The sequence below is a fragment of the Lepisma saccharinum genome, chromosome 24 (assembly GCF_977018435.1).
Source record: "Lepisma saccharinum chromosome 24, izLepSacc3.1, whole genome shotgun sequence".
In the NCBI taxonomy this organism is placed as follows: domain Eukaryota; kingdom Metazoa; phylum Arthropoda; class Insecta; order Zygentoma; family Lepismatidae; genus Lepisma; species Lepisma saccharinum.
The window spans coordinates 57,074,867-57,096,442 of record NC_139252.1 but is presented as its reverse complement, the minus strand read 5'-3'; the positions used below and the strand labels follow the sequence as shown (position 1 = coordinate 57,096,442).

At 36.6% G+C, this 21,576-nt stretch overlaps 1 protein-coding gene across 2 annotated transcripts; it reads left to right on the top strand.

Annotated features, from left to right (window-relative positions):
• The first annotated feature begins 230 nt into the window (after window positions 1-230).
• Window positions 231-20,600, top strand: LOC145978294 (guanine nucleotide-binding protein G(o) subunit alpha-like). Of its 2 annotated transcripts, none has more exons than XM_083110827.1 (8): window positions 231-302; window positions 787-953; window positions 4,876-5,060; window positions 6,314-6,474; window positions 9,547-9,675; window positions 10,763-10,877; window positions 13,596-13,770; window positions 14,911-20,600. In XM_083110827.1, the coding sequence occupies exons 2-8, from the start codon at window positions 830-832 to the stop codon at window positions 15,099-15,101; spliced, it is 1,080 nt and encodes a 359-aa protein (XP_082966953.1). In that variant the 5' UTR covers window positions 231-302; window positions 787-829; the 3' UTR covers window positions 15,102-20,600. The 2 variants fall into 2 exon arrangements, with proteins under 2 accessions (XP_082966953.1, XP_082966954.1); XM_083110828.1 differs by having other exon boundaries at window positions 237-311.
• The last annotated feature ends 976 nt before the right edge of the window (window positions 20,601-21,576 follow it).

Genomic DNA, 21,576 nt, shown 5'->3' with positions numbered 1-21,576 from the left:
TACCCATCTTATCTGAAATTTAATACTGATTAGTCAAGAAAGTGGTTCAAAATAGAAAATTTTGTGCAGGGTAGCTTTTTGTCACCCCTGCACAAAAGAATATGTAAAAAAACAACTATTTTGTAAAACAATGAAGATGCCAAAAAGATAAATGTACATAATAGTTTATTCCTTTCGGAAGGCCACTCTACACATGGACAATTTTTCCTTTCCTCCCATGAAGCCAAAACAATAAACAATAATGGCGGAAGTTGATGGAGTGCAACAGCCTGTTGATTTTGCGTAAAAACAACCGTAACAACGTGTGTTTCGTTAGTTTATTTATTTTCAAGGTTTTAAGTTCTGTAATACAATTTTTATATTTTTTCAAAGAAATGTATGGCAAATAACTGGCTAAATACTGATAGTTGCTCCATGGATTAAAACTTAAAAAGAAATATTTTTATCTTGTTCTTTAGCTAGGTAGAATAAAATTGAACTCAAATTACCAAAGGGAAAATCTAACTTAATATCAGGTTATTGTGATTACTAATATCAACTACTTTGTTATGATATATTTTAGTTTAATTTGGAAAGAAAGCTATGTGTGACGTATTTGTTATGTCTGAGAGAAAGTTAATTTGTAAGTGTTCCAGTTTTCATTCATGAGTAAATTTTGATTCCTTGACGTTAAACATAAGAGTTACTTTCCAACACACGCGAACATAAGAACTGTAATTGAATTGTAGTGGTGCTGATATTGGTGGAACATAATATCGTCTATAATCAAAGTTCTATACTTTGTAGGAACTCATATTCAGATGTAGTGTGTCTTACCTTGCAAGATGGGATGGGTGCATGTTTAAGTCTAGACAGAGAGGAAGCAAAGGCAAGGCGTAGAAGTGAGGAGATCGATAGGCAGCTAGGTGAGCTAGCCAAACAAGAGCAAAATGTTATCAAGATTTTACTACTAGGTAAGAAAATATAAGTAATTTTGATATGTATTGTTTTGTAGAAATTTGTATCCAGTAGCCTTCTATACCTAACAGTTAGCCTATATGGGAATAAAGATGTCCACCACTTACATGAGACAGTATTTCAAGCATCAAATAGTTGAAATATGGTTCAAGATACATGCAAGTAACTACTGCTGTTCAGCAGTGATTCAAATTCTTATTTTAAGCTGTTATAGGATAAAGCATTATGACCATCCTTCATGAGATTGAGAAGTGTCATCAAATTGCCAAACCATTTAGAAGATGTTTATTCTTCAACAAAACACCCTCATTAAAAAAGTAGTACCTTGTTAGCAGAGTCTCATAGAACATTGGTGAATGTTAGTTCAATACACGAATTGAATTATATGTACATGAAAAGTTTTTTTCTTTTTCCTGGTAGCTGGAATATCGTATTGAAGTATTGTTCAATGGAACAGTATAAGTTTAAAGTTTAGAAAAAAAGATCTAATCAATATGCATATACTATTTGTTCGATTATAAGCAATTGTGCATATATATGAAATATTGTTAAACTATTTCAATAAGGTGGTTCTTATTTCGTTAAATATGTAGTATCGCCCGAACGGATTTCTTCATTTTTACAGGAGAAACTACTTACTTTAATCAATTTCTCTGACATTGTGGAAGTTCGTGAAGGTGTTTTCTTTGATCGTTTAAGCTTTCTGACCCGGAATTCCTTTTTTTTTCTTTCTGAGAAATATTTCCAACACACAGAGGCGATTGCTGCCATTTCCTTGCTATTTGCCTGCGTTCGATGATGTAACCCCGTGTCAGAGTTTTCAAACACGCTTTTTGTTTCCTGAAATCGAAAACCATCTGTTCGACACGTAGTGGCTGTTTATGTCGTAAATCCTTGTCAGTTTTTTTTAACTGTGTTTGCCTAACCTAACCTAACCTTATCGTGCATGGTTCGTGGAGCTAATCATGCAAGAATCATGGAAACATGTAAAAAAAAATCGTAATAGTACGTAATTTTCGGTCATTAAGGTTTGAAACACTGCTTGCGCACTGCAAATCGACAAAACACAAGCACGGCGTGCGATGATCCTTGCCGAGTGCACACCATATTGGAAGACAAATAACGACTCGTAATATGAAAATACACTGTTTTATGGAAAAAGGCATAATTTCACCTTAAAGAATGTTCCGCAATGTAGAATAGGTAAGTATCAATGCTAAAATTAACTAAATTAACCTTTTGGTGCCCAAGCGTCTCAAACGAGATACCCAAAAGTAACCCTCAGGACACCAAGCGTCTCGATCGAGACGCTGTGTCAAGGTCGTAGTTTTTACGTTATAACTTTTCTATTTTTGGCTAGAATTTCGATTTTATTTTTTTATATTGTTCCTAACACATGTATTTAACAGAAATGGTTTTTTGCATTTTTTTTGTCTTCATGAAAATGGAGGGGGAAAGGCGGGAAAAGGGACTTCTCTTTTGCCTCTCTTTTCAAGGTCAATTTTTTGCCGACAAAGGAAGACCGGCTTTGTTGTTCTAAAGCAATGCTTTTCACTCCCTCTTGCTAAGTGCATTCGAAGGAAGCTTGTTTATCAGTATCCGATGTTAAAATATAAGTTTTCTGTGAGGGTGCAAGCAGGGGGAGGGGGAAGACTGGTTGTTGAATCTGCGTTGTGAGTATGGAATTTCGAAGCGCGCTGAAGGAAACCTTTTGTTTTTTTTAGCACAAGTGGCAACAGGGGTTACCCAGCATTGTCTAAAAATAGAATTTCAAGCAGGTGCAAGAATTTGGGGCTCATTTGTCACTGCGTTCTAGCTTTTCGTCCGTGAATGTTGTGCGTAGGTGTCGTTTTGTGCCCAAGTGCGAGGACATTTTTTGGGTGAAGTGACAATTTTTTAAAAATAATTTTTGGGGGTTTTCTCCCTTCCCCCTCCATATATACACCAAATTTGCATAAATTTTGCATGTTGTGCATTTTGACATTTTTTTAAGAAAAGTATTTTTGAGGGGATTTCCCCCTCTATATGTACGCCGAATGTGCATAAATTATATATCATCTGAATCTGTGATTCATTCTGCGTACGACGGTATATCTTTCATATCTCTAGGGCATTTAGTTTCTGAGCTATAGTCATTTCAAGGTACCGCTGCATTTTGAAGCTTGAATCAGTGGCCATTCCTTTCGGGGGTACAACTCAAGTTACATTGGTCATACGACAATGATGCAAATATTTTTCTGTTTCTTACATGCCAGCGATAATTTCTATGTCCATTTTGAACTTTCCATATCCTTTTTTTCGGAGGGTGGGGGGGGGGGGGCGATACCCCATTTTTTAAAAAAGGATTTTCAGGGGATTTCCCCCCTTTCCCCCTCCATATATACGCTGAATGTGCATAAATTATATATCGTCTAAATCTGTGATTCATTCTGCGTACAACGGTATATCTTTCATATCTCTAGGGCATTTAGTTTCTGAGCTATAGTCATTTCAAGGTACCGCTGCATTTTGAAGCTTGAATCAGTGGCGTGCCGACCATTGCTTTTGGGGGTACATTGGTAATATGATAATAATGCAAATATTTTTTGTGTTCCTTACATGTCAGCGATCATTTCCATGTGCATGTCGACACTGTCATGTATTTTTTCTTGGGGGGAGGGTGGGGGAACCAAATTTTTTTTTCCGAAATTTTGGAATTTTGAGAGTTAGCCCCCTCCCCCCGCCATATATACGCCGAATTTTCAAAAATTTCATATAGTCTGAATCTCTGGTTCATTCCGCGTACAACGGTATATCACTCATCTCTCTAGGGCAATTAGCCTCCGATCTACACTCATTTAATTGAAACCATAGGCGTAGCTACGGGGTGTGCCTAGGCACACCCTAATGGGCTGCTTTATCAAAGAGAATTAAAGACAGATATATCAATAAGAGAGAAAATAAGCGGCAGTTTATAAGAAGTTGAAAATGTCATCGCTGATGAAACGAGTGTCTATAGATTTTCGATTTTTTGATGTCATTGGAGAAAGAAGATATTTACTGCATTCTACTCTGTACTACAGCGCTTTTCTTCTATACCTGTCAGAAACTGCACGTGTGAGAGAGCTTTCTCCAAGCTTACCCAAGTTAAAACTAAATTAAGAGCAACTCAGAAGCAGGATAGATTGGAAAGCCCTGCTCTTGCTATTTGTGGAACAGGAAAAAACTTAGTCTATTGATGTAAATGAAGTTATTGATGAGTTTAAGAACATTGTACCTTTTGACACGTCTCTTGTTATAGATGACGTGTATTTTAATGTATTTGTTTGTAACATTTATGAACATTTTGTGTGTGTGTAATTTCTATCCAATTTGATTTTTTTTACTAGGTACATATTTTCTGAAATTTTTAACACTGTCATTTAGTGAATTTATATTCCTTTACAAACATCAGTGCAGTTAAAGAGCCAAGTGATTGTGTTGCAAAATATGCTATTAAAAAGGTACAAGACCTCATTTTTTTCCTTTGTGCACATCCAAATATGAAGTTCTAGCTACGCCTATGATTGAAACTCTGCATTTTGCTCAAAATCGGCTCGGGCAATAGAGGCTTACTTGTAAAAAAGGCCTTGGGTGACAAAAGGTTAATGAGTGGGAGTTGTTCAGGCTATACTAGATAATTACCCTTATTTCTTAACTACTAGAAAATTGTATGTAAAAGTTTAAGGATCATGTTTTGCCAATTAATCTTGCTTGATGATGTTCATACCCATGTAATGAATGGGTCAATGCAAAAATGATGATCATTACTTTTATTGTGTAAAATAAAAAAAATATTTTATTCTGCCAATTGTACTATAATAAAATTTGTACATAAAATCCATGCTTTGTACATTATCTTTGTGCAGGCACTGTGTTGAAGTGTATGTATTGTTTCAGGTGCAGGGGAGAGTGGTAAAAGCACTCTAGTGAAGCAGATGAAAATCATCCACAGCGATGGCTTCACTAGAGACGAGCTTCACAGTTTCCGTCCCACAGTCATGGACAATTTGCTATCCTCAATGAAATATGTTCTAAATGGGATGGGGTTACTCCGGATCAATCTGCAGTCTGTCAAGAACAAGGTAAGCCCCTTGCTCAGGGAACACTCGAATGATGAAATTTTGCTTACATGGTATTTGTTCTAATGAGATGCTCCTCTAAGGCTTATTATGTTCCCTCAAAAGGTAAGGCTATTCCTGTCATTGCCTTACCAACAGAGCTACAGAGACAGCCTTGGTTTCGTCAGATTTTTTACCGGTGAACGGGGTCTGCGACAGTCGCACGCTACAGTCTGTTTTTTTCGCTCTCCCTGCCTTCGCTCTCTTTCCCTTTCTGTTGACATTGCAGACTGACGCCAGTATAATCCTCCCTCGGAAGTTGTGTTGTGTCGTGTCCGTGTGTTGAAGATTGTGGCTTAATATGGCACCACAAAAGTTTACATTACAACAAAGGAAAGAGGAATTGTGGAGAAGTGTGACGACGTTTCTCAACGAAATTTCCTGGTGTTCCCGTTCCACATAGGACCACTATATTAGACCTCGTAAAAAAGTTTAGAGTAACCGGGTCAGTTCTCAATAAAAGTGGAAAGAAACACCCACATGTACTTACTAATGAAAAACTCTATGAGATAGGACAAAGGTTAGAACAGTCTCCTTGGAAATCTATCCGCCGCCTCTCACAAGAAACGGGTGTTTCAAAAACCCTCTAGGTCCCCCGATTTGTCAGCCTGCGATTTTTATTTATGGGGAAGTCTAAAAAATAAAGTATACAAAGATAATCCGCACACAATCCGTGAGTTAAAAGAGAGTATTGTACGAGAAATCGGGAGAATTACAGTAGACGAACTTGTATGTGTAAATGCCAATTTCCTTCAAAGATGCCAGGAATCTGTTGCAGCAGAAGGACATCATTTTCAACACCTTCTTTAGTCAAGGTTAGTTCACAATATGAAAACTGTAATTTTAATAGCAGACTCTACTGACTGTACCCCGTTCACCAGAAAAGACAAGCGCTGACACCGGGCCGCTTGCCACCGAGTATCGTAGCGAATGTCAGGGAATGCTCTGTAGTAGCTTATGATTTGACACTCACAGTTGTACTTCATAGAAATTTAAGCAAAAAATGTAATTCTACGAGGACTTGGACCCAGGTCTCTGCTATTATGAAAATATTTTGGGGGATTTTTTTTTTCTTTTTTTAATAAAAGCACAAGATTTTGTTCAAATTTCATGGTTTACAATGAGCATCAATGGAAATTTTCAAACTTATTTCTTACAGGCACTTGTTTTTATTATATCACATGAAGCTTCATATGTTCATTCCTTGCAATTAACAGGCTCATGCACAGACTATTCTGGCAAGCAATAGCTGCTTCGATAAAGACTTCAACATGCTGCCTTACATTTCAACTGCCCTACGTACCTTGTGGAATGACCGTGGTGTCCGTCTGGCTGTTGCTCGTGGCTACGAGTACGAGCTCAACGATTCTGCTATTTAGTAAGTATTGTGCATCTTTATATGAAATTATCATTTTATGTAATGCTGTATGACCAGAAACATGTCTGATAAAACTATCCTATTCAGCAGTAATTGATTCCAAGGTTTCTGATTGTAGGAGTAAACACTCTTTTTGATTTTGTTTTTGAAATACTTTATCATCTTTTGAAGTTTCTTGGGTATAATTTAACAATACAGGGAATTTCTCCAATTTGTTTGAAATTTCGGATACTTACTATAGTGGAACCACAAGCAAAAAAACCTGCGCAGAAGCACATCGGGCCGGCGGGTGTAGGAAAGGGCAGGGGGAAGCAACATTCGCTGGCTCACGTCAGCGTTGCCAGGCCTATTGATTTCTCAGGAGAATTCCTTAATAAATTATTGCTATGGAACCTCCAACGGCCAGCTCAAAAACACGTTTCCTGCTCATCTTACTTGAACATGGAGGGGAGAGATAGAGTGGAACTCCACTCAGCCGTGAAAAGTGCTGTTTGAATTGTGAAATTATGTCAAACGCTACTCAATTGTGCTAGGACATTATTTTATTACTTTACTACATTACTATTTTTAGATGGTTGTATTTTATCCCACCCTAAACTCTATTTCTATTTTAGTTATTTTACGTCGCTTTTGTGCCTCTACGGATAAGTACGACAATATGGATGAATGAAAAACTGATGAAATGGATGATGTGACACAAACACAGTGAAACATCCTTGCCTTACGAGGTAGAAACACTGGCTACGTAGCGTGGGCAAATTATGTTATACTTGTATGTGTTTTTGGGTGTGTGTGTGTGTATTTCTAGCAGATGGGGAGGATGGGTGGCACCCTCGCATAAGCGTTGCTATCTTGAATTATTGAGGAAGACATGCTGTCTAATTCACCAAATATATTTCACATACGTAATGCATTTTCTCATTATGGTGCAGGACGCGTGCCCACCCCTATCGATAGCTGTACACCGAACACCAGCAGAAGACAAATTGATTTGTTATTGTTAACATTCGACTTGAAAGATTGTGGAAAATCGCCGACAACAAAAGGCGGCACGTTACCTGCATCTGTGAACACAACTTTCTACCATTTCCTGTCATAAAAATTCCTCGCGATAATAGAGGCATTGCAAACGGAAAATGCGGAAGAGATGAAAGATATTCCCTCGGGCGGTTTACTTTCTTTTGTTTGAAACATGTCCACTCCTGAAGTGGAGATCTTCGGTATATTTTCGCCAAACACAGGGTGCTGGGTTTAGCACCATTGTTACAAAAGTATCTGTGACGTTTACACCGTAAACAATGTACCCCACTCCCCTTCCCCCCCCCCAGTGTGCACGACTATGCCACCCCTCCGCCCCCAAGAACGTCATTCATCCTCTACTATTAGATCATCAGATTTTGTAGCAGATCTTCTGGTTTCCCAAGGAACAATCTCCAGAATTTTTCAAATCTGACCTGGCAACACTGGCCCGAACACCTTTAACGGCAGGGAAGTTGCGCAAACGCTTTGGGTGGAAGGTTTTTTTCCTTGTGGTCGAGCTATAATTTGGGTCTCCTAATCACGAATCTGCACTTAAAATTTGGCGCGTACGTATAGAAATTCCTGAATTATGGCTAGTCCCACGGACCATTGGCGCTAGCCCCACGAACCATTGGCATGTGGTTAGGTTAGGTTAGGAAACATAGTTAAATTTTAGGGTCGTAGTAATATCGGGAATATATAAACAGAAAATCTTGCGATAAATAATGAGCAATTGTGCATTGTCGGTTGCGATGACTGACCCTCTTATTTTGCAAGTTTGACACGTGAGTATATAGATTTTGCTCAAGATAGGGACGGATGGAAGGCCTGTGTTGCTGCAGCCATGAACCTTTGGGTTTAAGAAAGCTAGAGAGTTAGTTAGTTAGTTAATTTTATCATGTTTACTGCACTTCAGTTGGTAGTGCTTTTGTTTTCTCAAAACATAAATTAAACACATGCATTTCTATCATACATATGGTCTTTATGTTTAAGAATTTGTTTTTAAAGGTATTATTTCTTATTCTTGAATTTTAATGTTGTAACTTTTAAAATGACACTTGACATGATTTATTTTTGAAGTATCAACCGTATATGCCTGTGGATTGTCTTGCTAGTTTTATTTATCTAGAACAAGGATGTTAAACTTATAGTCAAATAATAGACTATAACTAGATGTTAAAATGATAAAGTGTAGTTATCTGTTTTATTGCATCGATGAGCATAAATATCATCTCCATAATATTTGTTGCTTTCATGCTGTTTCTTCTTCCTCTTTCCCCCTTTGGCCTCATAGCATCAAGGTTGCCTCTGTCCACTCCTCCCATATCTCCCATCACTTTGCCATCCTCTTCATTTCTCTTATTCCTTTTCTTTTATCCTCTTTCTTATTCCTTTTTCTTCCAGGGTCTACCTCTTGTTCTCCTGTTCTAGTTTCCATAAATTATTTTGCTTTTCTTTCTTCGTCCATTCTTCCCACATGTCCGAACCATTTTAAGGCTCGGCTGGACCTTTGGCATGCAAATGGGCGAATTTTTTTCAAATTTTCCTTTCCGTTCGAAAAACTTCTTGGATATTTCAAAATATGAAACATTACATCTGCTTAGAATTCCTTCTAGGGCACTGACATGAATTTTCATGTAGTTTTCTTTCACTGTTGTCTAGATATTATCAATAGTTTAATAGACTTATGTAATCACAAAACTATTGATAATATCTAGACAACAGTGAAAGAAAACTACACGAAAATTCATGTCAATGCTCTAGAAGGAATTCTAAGCTGACATAATGTTTCATATTTTGAAATATCCAAGAAGTTTTTGGAATGGAGAGGAAAATTTGAAAAAATTCACCCATTTGTATGCCAAAGGTCCAGCCGTGCCTTAACTGTCTTCGTGTCAGTTTTGTGTGCTTTCTTGCACTGAGTTAAATTAATTTTGCTTCTGCTAAGGAGCTTTTATCTGTGTGTTAGGGGAGGGGTGTAAATAACCTGTGCTGATGCAGCCATTGTGGATTGATCAATAAATGCCAAGCAATATTCTTAATATCTTTCAGTCTGTTTGAAAACATGGAAAGGATATGCAATGAGAAGTATATTCCAAGCCCCACTGATGTTCTTAGGGCACGAGTTCGGACGAATGGAATTATAGAAACGCATTTCAAGATAAATGACATCATTGTCAGGTAAGGACACATATTGTGTTTATAATTAAATTTATTGTGAAAATATACTTTATTGTAGTTGCCGTTTTCATAGATGGTGCAATATTTTCCAGAGATTGAACTTAGTGAAATTATGATTTCTCCTTCAAATGGAACCGTGCCACCCACAGGAAGGTGCATAATCTTTACCTATATTAAAATCAGGACAGCAACACTCACACTGCATACCACTATAAAGCCAAAAAGCTAAGTTGACATTTCAGGGTCATTGTGTAGTACTCAACATAGATGATATATTTCTGGTGCATTGACACCTTAGTGGGTAGTGAGCATTGGTGTTGTGGTGAGTATGTTTTTACCGATTTTAATACATGGAAAGTTCATTTACAAAAAGCAATCCAAATTTTACAGTTGGTAAAAGAGCTTTCAATGTACAATCTTGGAAGTAATTTTAACCTCTTGCTGTATGGAGGTCAGCATAAAGCATAAGTATCTACTTTATTAGTTTCCATATTTGTTTACAACAATTAAGCAACTGTTGTAATTAACGTAAAAGCAACCAACATACCCCTTACTTCAGTTTTCATGTGCGCTTTTTGAGTACCAATGATATTAATAATCATTCATCTTTATCATTTCAATTACCCTAAAAAAAAAGAAAGCAGCGTACGATAAGAAATATACAAAAAATACAATTTGTACCTAATCTCAGTCATTCTCTGAATTCATGGATATCCTAGATCCTTTATATTCTGAAGGATCTAGATAAATTTGATAGTTTGGAGCGAAAGGCTCTGAAGTAAAGTATGAGTTATTGGTGTTGTCCAGGTTGAGACTTCAACTTTTGACATCGTGTGCTGCAAAATCTAAGGTGGGATTTTTTTCTGACCTTATTCCTGCATTAAAATGCCTCTGTTGCTTTAAAAAAAATTGGTAAAGATGGCCAGAGCATGGTGCTGATTGCATCACCTCCAAAAGAAAATATCCAATACAGTAGATGGGGCCTTTGGCACAGTGCAATGAACACATATTTCCACTGTATAAATGAATGTAGTTTTACTTGCATATAGATGCAGATGCGTGATGATATCCAATTATTTTTTTACAGCATGTTTGATGTCGGTGGCCAGAGGTCGCAAAGGAGGAAGTGGATCTACTGTTTCGATGACGTTAAAGCAGTGTTGTTTGTTGTCTCTCTCAGTGGCTATGACATGACTCTGATAGTAAGTTTCCATACTTGCATTTTTGTGTGATAATGTCGAGCGTGTGGAATAACTTATTTCATAGTGAGACCGCAAGGTCCATATGGCATGGCATTGGTAGAATTTTGTTTAGGTGATCAAGGTGTAGTTGACTTAAAAAATTTGCAAGTTTGTTTTAAATATTTATTTGTTTTCACCTGTAGAGATGGATGAAAAACCCAACGATTTATAATGACGCAAATTGTTGATAAAAAACATTAAGGACCTATTTTGTGGCTACATCCTTAGGTGAATACAATGTTAGGGGTTTCATAGTTTATGGATCTTTTTATCAGACTTTTATTTCATGCCCGATCATTCCTGTAATTTTAGAACATGTTTTATCCATAATATGAGAATATATCAGTAAAATCTTATTTCTGGCAGTACCTTGAAAGCAAAACCAGACTGGTCTGAAAAGGCAAAAAACAGCTGCGATGGGATTTGATGTGCTGACCACGCTTCAACCAATGAAAATCCACTTATTTGTGTTATCTAAAAACTTGTCATTCTGGTGAATGCTCCCCCTTGTTTTTGTGGTGTTCATGCTATTGTGTTGCACGGTAGAGCTCTACATTTGGCCTCGCTAGATTTTCCTCCTCATTGTGCACATTTTGGAAATGCAAATCAATTATGCAATTACAAGTAAAACAGTAATGTTCTTACTGATAACTAGGTCCCGGGACTTTATGTCCTATAAAACTGTAAAATATGTATGTAATTATATCATATAAATTGGAAAATATGTCATGAAAAATTACAAATATGTCAGAAAAATGCAGAAATATTCCCAGGAAAGCCAAAAATATGCACAACAGTACTCACGAATTTCTCCCATACCGGAGAGAGTAGAGTAGGGGCTGTAATGTACCTAATGTTATTTTTACTTTTGACTGATATTTGTGAAAAGCGAAAAAGGCAAGGAAATGAGAACGAAACTTCTTTACTTCCCGTGCAACAATGAGAGAGAACATTTTTCCTCAATAATGTTTGCATGTTTGTCGACAGGATAAAAAAGTGTGGGGTATTTTTTGTTCTGTACTAACAAAAGACGGCACCTTTCTTCCTCCGTAATTTCCATATCCTGCCATCGACAATATGAACTAAACGTGCTAAAGCTACAAAGAAAAAATATGAAATAACCAATTATGTGCGAGAGCATTACGAAATTATGCAGAAATATGTTGTAAAAATGCGAAATTGGTGAAATATGTCAAAATATGCTTTGTCTATTTCGGCTGATTTTCATCAGATATGTAAAGATCTCACCCCAATAATAGATCCGAAGCCAATTGAAAAAAATGTTATAACATAAATTCCTGGGCCCTACTGATAACAAATTCCTTCACAGTCTACCAGTTTTTAATTTTCTGCCTGCTTTGGTTACAATTTGTAGTCACGAATGAGCATATACTCATAGGTGTAGATGGGGAGAGGGAATGTGCAGCTCTCTCTCCCCCAAATTTATCAACAATAGCAGATATTACATATGTTTACATACCAGGTAGTCAGAATTACTCAGAACCCTCTCGAAGTATCAGGTTGCGGTGAAACTTGGTATTGAAGCTATGGAGAACATGGGGAAGCGAATGATGATGAACAAATACAGTGAAACCTCGATTTTACATTTTCCCACATCATACATTCAATATTCATGGTCCCAATGGTCCCTACAAAATTTACCTTGATTTTTACATTTTCCTGCATTTTAAGATTTTTTGAGCTTGGTCCTCTCAAAAACGTAAAATCGAGGTTTCACTGTATTTCATATTTTCAACACCAGCTGAAAATGTGGTGCTCAAATAACATCAACCAGAAATTGGACATGAATTTTTATTTTTTAAAGACTTTGTCAGTACTGATGTGTTTAATTTGTGGTTTTCAATGTGAATGACCCTTTGGAAGAGTAAAGATTCAAGAGCAGGATGTTCACTGTGCATCAGATTTCAGCACCACATTTCCACCTGGTGGTGAGAATTTGAACTTTCTTTTCATCAGCATTTGCTTGCCAATGTTTTCCGTAGCCTCTATATCAAGTTTCACCACAATCCATTGCTTCAAACGGGCTCCAGAGAACTTGAATGATAACCACCTGGCACATAAAATATTGTTCATGTCAATCTTACTTCTCAAAACTCATATGGACTTGGAGCTGATGAGCATATTTCAGTGTTGTGGGTTAATTAAATTCAAAACAAAAAAGGAATAACTTAATTCTTGTTGTAGTTATCGCAGTACATGCAACATCACAATTTTAACAGCTATAGGTTCCTACTACTATCGCAACCACATGACTATTTTCAACCCCAAGAGGTGCCTGTTACAATAACATTAGACTTACATGTGACAGACTACTAACTACAGAAATGAGTGTGTTTCAAAGTGCCCCTGAATCACATTTTTTTAAATTAAATGCCATGCTGTAGCTTAATCAGGAGGCAGTGTTTCGTCTGTCCCACCATGAAATGGTTCACTTACAGCTATAAATCTGGGAAAGTATTGTAAGGGTAAATTATGTTTAATCAACAGTGTAAAGTTTCATATTTCATTGCACAGAAACTAAGAAAAATGTTCCCTAACTATCACTAGAATAATCACTTTAATAATGGAATACCCCTTCACTATTTTACGTAACTGCTGTGCTAGTTTTGAAATTCTTCCTACATAAAATTTGTAAAACTCTTTTCTTCCTTTTACCAGGAAGATCCAAATGTAAACAGATTGGAAGAGAGCCTGAAGCTGTTTTCACAGATAGTGAACAATAGGTTCTTCCGAGAGTCTTCATTCATCCTGTTCCTAAACAAGTATGACCTCTTTCGAGAGAAAGTCTTGTATTCAGGGAGACACTTGAGGTTGTATTTTCCCGACTATAAAGGTAAGTTGAAATGTTGTTATTATTATTATTGCAGCTGACTGTACTAGTGCCAATATTCTTGACAATTCCCACCAATACTTTAGCATTGTAACGATTTAAATGTGTCCAGAATATGTATAAATGTCTATGTAAAAGGTGTTTCATAAAGTGCGCAGTTTTTGAAAATGCAATAACTCAGCCAAAATTGCATGAAAGTTGACATTTTTATTTTTATTATTTTACACATTCACTACGATTTAATAATTGAAAAGTGAAAAGTGTCCAGCATATGCCCATATGCGATTTAAAAGTGAAAAATGATGTCTGGCATATTTATTCATTTCGCATGATCGGTTGCTTTGATCTCTTGCGTCAACTGAACCTTGTAAGGGTGCATATGAATGTCTTCTTTCAGTATTCGTTGCACTGAGGATACCGATATCCCCAACAGTTGTGAATGACAGCGACCAGACTTCGCGGGGCCAACATTCACACTGTCTGGAATACTGCAATGTTTTCATCTGTGCGACGACTACGTTTTCGCCCAGGTGAATTAATGGTTGTAACTGATCCGGATATCTCGAATTTCTTCACCAACCTCCTAACTGTTCTTGCAGTGGGGGCATTGTTACGTCCGAAGATCGCGCGAAGATTACAAACTGTCTGTGCATGAGACTCCCCGTTTCTGTAATGTGTTTTCAAGATAATGACGCGTTGCTCGATAGTGAACCGCTCCATGGCAACTAAACTGAACAAATGCCAAAAATTGCTCAAGTAATAATGGGTGTGATCAGAGATTACGAAAATGATAAGAACAGTGTTGCCAACGTTCAAACAAAAAATGACAAGCGATTTAAAAACTGCACACTTTATGAAACACCCTTTATGAATATTTCTGTGGCATCTGTATCATTTGAACAAGTGTTCTCGTGTTACCAGCCAAGTTAATTCAGCATTAGCATCTGTTTCAAGTGTATACATTGCTCTCGTCATTAGGTTATATCGACTGGAGATCTGGTGCGAGGTTATTTGCACTAGTCAATAAGTTCATGGACTGGGCACATAGTGTCACTGTGGTGCAGCAGATAGGTTGCACCGTGGGATGGTATTTCACATGTAGTAAATTAATAAATATTTTCCTTCCCACTCATATTATGCCAGGCCCTGACTTCAATGTTGACAGAGGAGCATTGTTCATCCAGTACAAATTCGCAACCCAGAACAAGAATGCTGCGAAAGTGGTCTACCCTCACTTCACAACGGCAACAGACACGTCAAACATCCAAGTTGTTTTCCAGGCTGTTATGGATATGGTTATTTGCAAGAATCTCCAGCAGATGACACTGCTGTAGTGGTCAGAAATTAATTGCAATAATTATGACAAATTTGTTCCTATAATTGGTAGTTTGAGAGTTTATTTTGAAGAGGTCAATCTAGGTTATTTATACTGTTTAGTGTCATGTTTCAATGTTGTTTACAATTAATTCCTATACTGTCAAACTGGAGTTAACTTCAACTATATTCTATACCTGGACTCTGTGGAGCAAGACCTTGCATAGCAGCAGAGAAGGGGAGAAATCGAATGGGCAGAGCTGGTAACTGCAGTCACTTTCCTCACCTCCATGCAATCCCATTCAATCTCACGTGTTTATGGTGGAGCCGTCTTGTGTCACTACTTGCGTTGAGACTTGTTTTCGGTCCCTTGCTCAAGAGACATCCAGGACAGAGTATAATAATGGATGATATTCAACTTGTCATCACAGTGTATACCCTAGTGAGAATTTGGGCAAACAACTTCACATGTGTCAAGGAAAGCATAGAAGCCTTCTTACAACGAGAAAATTTGCATTTTACCTCTTTACACACTTTTCACTATTTATGTAGGGTTTCGGAAAAGGTAAAAAGTACACATTCCTCATATGATCAGGATAATCATACAATGAACCAGTTTGGCAAAGACCATGCACACAATGCTTACCTGGGATGTTTTCAACACAGGATCCGATCTGTTTACCTGAAATATGGTGCAATGAATTGTGGGGGAAGTTGGTCACTGAATATCATCCATTATTATTTGTAACACATGTGGCAGTGTTTTTTTTAGTAGAACTTGGTTAAAATACCAGTTTTGAAGTAATGCCACAAAAGGCTTTCAAAACACATAAAAAGTATAACAATGTTCATAATCTCACCTGTATTAAAATCGTAGACATATGCAGGACACAACACAGCATGAAAATATAAACCAACAAACAGCAATGCATTTTTGAGAGTGTTGCATATAGCATAATTCTATAGTTCAATTTCGAGCTATTTTTTTAAACAATAGAGCCCAACATAAGCATTATGCAGTTTGTGTTTTTGTTATTTTATGGTGCTTTGCTATCAGTTTTGGCTAATTGCAATGATCAAGTTGAAAGGATATCCACAAAGAACTTGCACAGGTAGGGATTCTAACTCTGGGACCTTTGGTAGCAGGATCAAGGTCACGAAGGCGACTGTTGCATAGTTTTCACAAAAGGAAAGGTAATATTTCATGCCACGTGTTGTTTATATATTGAAAACTGAGGTAAAATCATAGCACATGAATTCTCAGAGTGGTGTTGATCGTTTCTCAGGCATGGTAGAAAAGAATTGAGTTGTGAAAGAGTATAAAAAAACTTGATGTCTTCATCTTGTCACTGAAGAAGGATCAAAGTTGATCCAAAAATTTGAAGGTCAAAACAATGTTGTTATTTCCTTTGTGAAGTTTCATGTTTCTGCGTTGCACAATTGGATAGTTTTTTTTTTCTGATTTAATTTCGAAGGCTCACTGCCTTTATTCACTAAGGGTACGACGTACCTCCCAACGAAACACGTAACAACATTTATCACATCCATCATGGATGTTATTATTAATTATTATTATCTTAATAGGATTACAATTGATCCATACATTTCATTTAATACATTCTTAATACAAATAATGGCTTGATGCCCCATATAATAAAAATGCCTATACAAAAAAACTAACAAAAGTTAAATGATTTCAAATGTTTACATGATTTGTAGAATGTTCTGTAGTGGCATATATGTGTTGTAATTTTATTCCAGTTTTACAGAGTTTGCTATTTATTTGATTAACAGCATGATCAAGGACCACCAGCTTTCTTAGTGGCAGAAACATGTGTAAAATTTGCTCTCTAGGTCTGCATTGTGTGCAATAAAATTTTAATACTCTGTCGCCACAAATGTAAACTTGGTCTCATGAGAGTAAGAAGAAGGTCATGTTCGTTTGAACATGTGTCGGCATTGGGCCTGCCCGATGGCATAATGGTAATGTCGTCACCTTGTAATCAAGGATCCTGGGTTCAATATCCATTGGAAGCACATAGCACAGTGGTTTGGATTCCACTTTAAACTGTAGGACCAGTCCCAGTTTGCCGTTCTGTGTAAAGTTGGCTTAAAACAAAAAAAATCAAGTATTCAAATTCAAGTGTCTTGGCAAATTGGTTTTAGCATATCATGCATTGTCTCGATAATTTTAAGGGGGGTCCCAGGTTCGAATCCCAGCCTGGGCATGGGTGTTTTTTTTGTGTGTGTGTGTGGCTGTTAACCAGTTTCATCATATCATTACTTTTCCCAGGCACGTCGCCTGATAATGTTCGCATGAGCATGTGAACACTCATGTATCTTAAATTATGTACATGCACACACATATTTTTATTCGAAAAAATACTATGTTCGATGTACGAGTATATACACAAAATTTACTGACACGACTTCTTTCACGTCTGATAACTTCTGTAGATAGTTGGTAACACTGACTCCCATGGTGTTCCACAGAGGGCGTTGAACACAATTGCTGTGTGTGTTGCCTAGAGCTGACAGCTAAGGGACTGTTGGCCACTATACCCCAAAGATGTTCACTTCGCTGTGCAAACACTGATGCAAAGGACAATACTTCTTACATTCGGCACCAGAGTGCAGCATATACAAGGCATGTCTAGGGGGATTCGAAAAGGTTTGTGCTACATACGTAGTTGCAAACTTTAGAGATAATTTGCTAAACCTGGCAAATTTCCCCTAGGTCCTTCTTGTATTACTTCAAATATAGCGTGATTTTGGGGGGAAATTGTTGAAAATAAATTGAACTCTTATTCTCACTTTTTCAATTGAATATGAAGTTACCAAGGGAGAGGAGTAAATCTGCATTCAGTACAAAAACATTATTGTGAACACTTGTATGAGAACCGTATGCGACGCCACTGACTTTTCCTGATCTTTGCGATTAGCAGAAATACGAAGTAAAATAAAACAAATCAATAACATGCAGTTGTAACTTATGTACAGTAAGATTGTGAGCCATTACCACAGGTAGGTTTTAGACAATGAAAAAGAGAGAGTAAAATTTGGAAGATGTATAGATAAAAAACAAAACAAAAAAAACTGGTGGTCATGTGGAGAGAAAATACATTTTTAGGAATGACAGTAACTTAGATTGACCTCTTTGTGCAATATTAAATAGAACAAAATCATGTTCTGTGCCAAGATCTCATTTCCAAAACAATGTTGTTTGTAGAAACCTTTTCTAAGAACTTTTTTACACTTGTGTGTATTGTTTGTGCTTGTCTGTGATAGCTGTATCTAGGATAGAAATATATATATACAGATTATTTTTTACAGAAGTGATTACATATGAAATTCTATTTTTTAAAGTACAGTTAACTGCAGTATTTTTGTACATGAATTAAAAAGTACTTTTTTGAGAGATTTTTCTAAAGACTGGTGCTTGGCTTTTTTGTGCAGAAGCAAGATCTCATGCTGCTAATCATGAAAATATTCTGTTACAAACGAGTGGAATGACATTTATAAAAAGTGCATTGTTAAAATTCCACCTTTATTGTGTTTGAAGTAGAAAGTTTGTCTGTAATTATATTTACGTTAATTATTGTTGTGTTCTGTGGCTATGTGGATGTGAAATCTTTGAAAAATGCCTAACTTATTTGTTATTTTTTTCTTTGTTGAAGTTACCACCAGTTGTTACTTTGCTTTTTTCTTTGTAACGCAAAATAGATGGGACTTGCATATGTTGTGAAATGTCTAGATCATTTCAAGATGTATGGGATGTTAATGGAATTCCAGTGCATTGACTTATTAAAGTGTTTTGTACTGACGTTTTTTTTATATGTGGATCTGCTTTGTAGTTGTTGTTTTTTTAAATATTTTTCCTAAAATTTTATACCAAGATGGAACTATCGCCAGGGAATGGATTTATATGTACCAAAAAAAGGTCTTTGATATGTAAATATATATTTTGTTATTTTAACAGAAATGTGATAAATGGACTATTGCAAAATATGGCAATTTTCAAACAAGTGGTTGTAATGTGAAATTTAAATACAAAATGTGCCGAAATGTGGAAATTCTCATGTTGTCACTAGATTGATTTACAATTGACTGAAAAGGTTCAATACCATATGAAGTAGTGGGACTATATTTAAAATATGGAATGGATTTCACCACGAAAGCTTGATCTTGCATTCTCTTTTGTTGACAAGAATAGGATAACTGATCTACTGGCGTAACATAGCCCTTGAGGGCCAAAGCATACTTATCCACTGCCTGAGATCATCTAACCAGTTAGTGTGACGTGTGGTAAGCACAGCAAACCTCCAGTTGTCACGTAGGTTTCTATGACCAGGTTAAGCTACTCATTCGTAGCTACCTGTTTCTTAACAATTTTGTTGGCCACCGGTTGCATACGTAGGATGAAATCTCAGGAGAAAAGTTGTTATGCTTCCCTTGGGAGACTCAAACCTGCATGCATCCCGCAGTCAGAGACCATGCGGACATAGTTCACAGCAAAATTTAAAATAAACTATTGTACAAAATGAACAGAAAACCAACATGATTTTAGCTTAATATTCACACATGTACTTGTATATAAATCCATTCTCTGCTTATCTCATCAGCTTTCTTGACTAACATTTTACTGCTGACTATCTTTCATTACCCAGTATAGATGTTTTTAATAAATGAATGGTTCGGGTGTAAAATATGGTGACATTTTGGTCATTTCTTAGTTTATTAGAAGCCATAGTGTAGATAAATTGTTTTCATGTTGCGTTTACCAATTTCAGAAGGCTTCACCAAGTCCAATGCAAATTGTATGACATGGCAATTTCCCTCGAAAATTGAAGGATGGCACATTTTACTTTGTAACTCAAAAATTACAAAAATGTCACTTACCATGTTTTACACCCCGAGCCCTTCAAATGTTGAAAAGTTGTTCTTTCTGTGTGTCCACAGATGATAAGTACAGTGCCTTATTAAGGTAAAGTTTGGAAATTAAACAAAAAAAAATAAATTATAAATTTATTGGAATTATTGTTATTAATTTTCTTGCACTTGTGGATCAAGAGGTTAATTTTATCAAGTTACCATTATTATTATATTTTTTAATATTGAGTTTTGTTGTTTGCACATAAGTAGAAGTTTGAAGCTAGGGACTTTTAATAATATACATGGGTCTTGGAAGATTTTTTTATATATACAAATGGTGGAAAGAAATTTTTCAGCAGCATGGTTTTTTTTTTTTTGACAATTTTTCTTAAAAAAAAAAAGAAATAGCTAATAAACTAACACATAAATTAGTATTTAATTATTTTGTATCAGGCACTTGCTAAGTTTTTTTTTTATTATTTATGGTGTAATGTATTTTTAATTTGTGCACATTTTGATAGTTAAAATGTTAAACTTTGGCTGTACCTGATTGTAAAGCAAGTGTTCTAAGCCAAAATTATGTACAAAGCTTATAAGTTTGTTTGTATTTATACAGCTATAGTTCCTTAAATAAATGCATAATGCACATTCTTTTACACATTTTGTTTTTCGATTAGAAGCTCTCCTCTGTCTGCAATAAGAATGAAGGCTGTGCAGGAAACTTGCATGTACCAATCAATGTAGGTGCTATATTGAAGTGGTAGGACCTTGTACTATGAGAAGCAACACAGGAAAGAAACTATTTCTCAAGAGTTACATGGTTATGTTTACTTTAACTTCATACTTACAGTGGATAGAGAATACTGGATTAATCTTCGCGCTTGTGTGAAATGTAAGGTAGATTAACCTTTTCAATAAGTTACATTGCAGTTTCACTTTTTCTGTGTTGTGTATGGGGAACATTGTTTATCTCTGTCGAGGGTGAAGGAATAATGCCACTGCAGGACAATCCACGACTTCGACCATTGTCATTGTTGCACTGCCATCATTTGACGGTACATGTGTCTCATACTAGCACCTTCTACCAGGAAACTCATGACTGCTCTTCCTTACTGGCCTCCCATGATATGCCGGATGGCCAGTCCCTGCATGTCTGCACTTCGCACGAGCCTGCAACACAACTGCCATCTACTGGGCGACAACGGAACCCCCTTCCAGTGGCAGGAGTTGCATGGAGCCATGGCATCTACACATAGAGATATACGAGGTGGCCTGTTTTCCACTGACTGAACCCTTACAGAAGGATTTCTAATAGTACCGATGTCAATTTCCACTGACTGAACCCTTATAGAAGGATTTCTAATAGTACCGATGTCAATTTCCACTGACTGAACCCTTATAGAAGGATTTCTAATAGTACCGATGTCAATTTCCACTGACAACCCTTATAGAAGGATTTCATTTCCACTGACTGAACCCTTATAGAAGGATTTCTAATAGTACAGACGTCAATTTCCACTAACAACCCTTATAGAAGGATTTCATTTCCACTGACTGAACCCTTATAGAAGGATTTCTAATAGTACAGACGTCAATTTCCACTGACAACCCTTATAGAAGGAT

Excerpts from the sequence above, each read along its gene's own strand:
- LOC145978294 (XM_083110827.1), top strand. The coding sequence starts at position 830 with ATGGGTGCATGTTTAAGTCTAGACAGAGAGGAAGCAAAGGCAAGGCGT. Across the intron at positions 10,878-13,595 it reads GCTATGACATGACTCTGATA|GAAGATCCAAATGTAAACAG; the intron begins GTAAGTTTCCAT and ends TCCTTTTACCAG. Across the intron at positions 13,771-14,910 it reads GTATTTTCCCGACTATAAAG|GCCCTGACTTCAATGTTGAC; the intron begins GTAAGTTGAAAT and ends ATATTATGCCAG.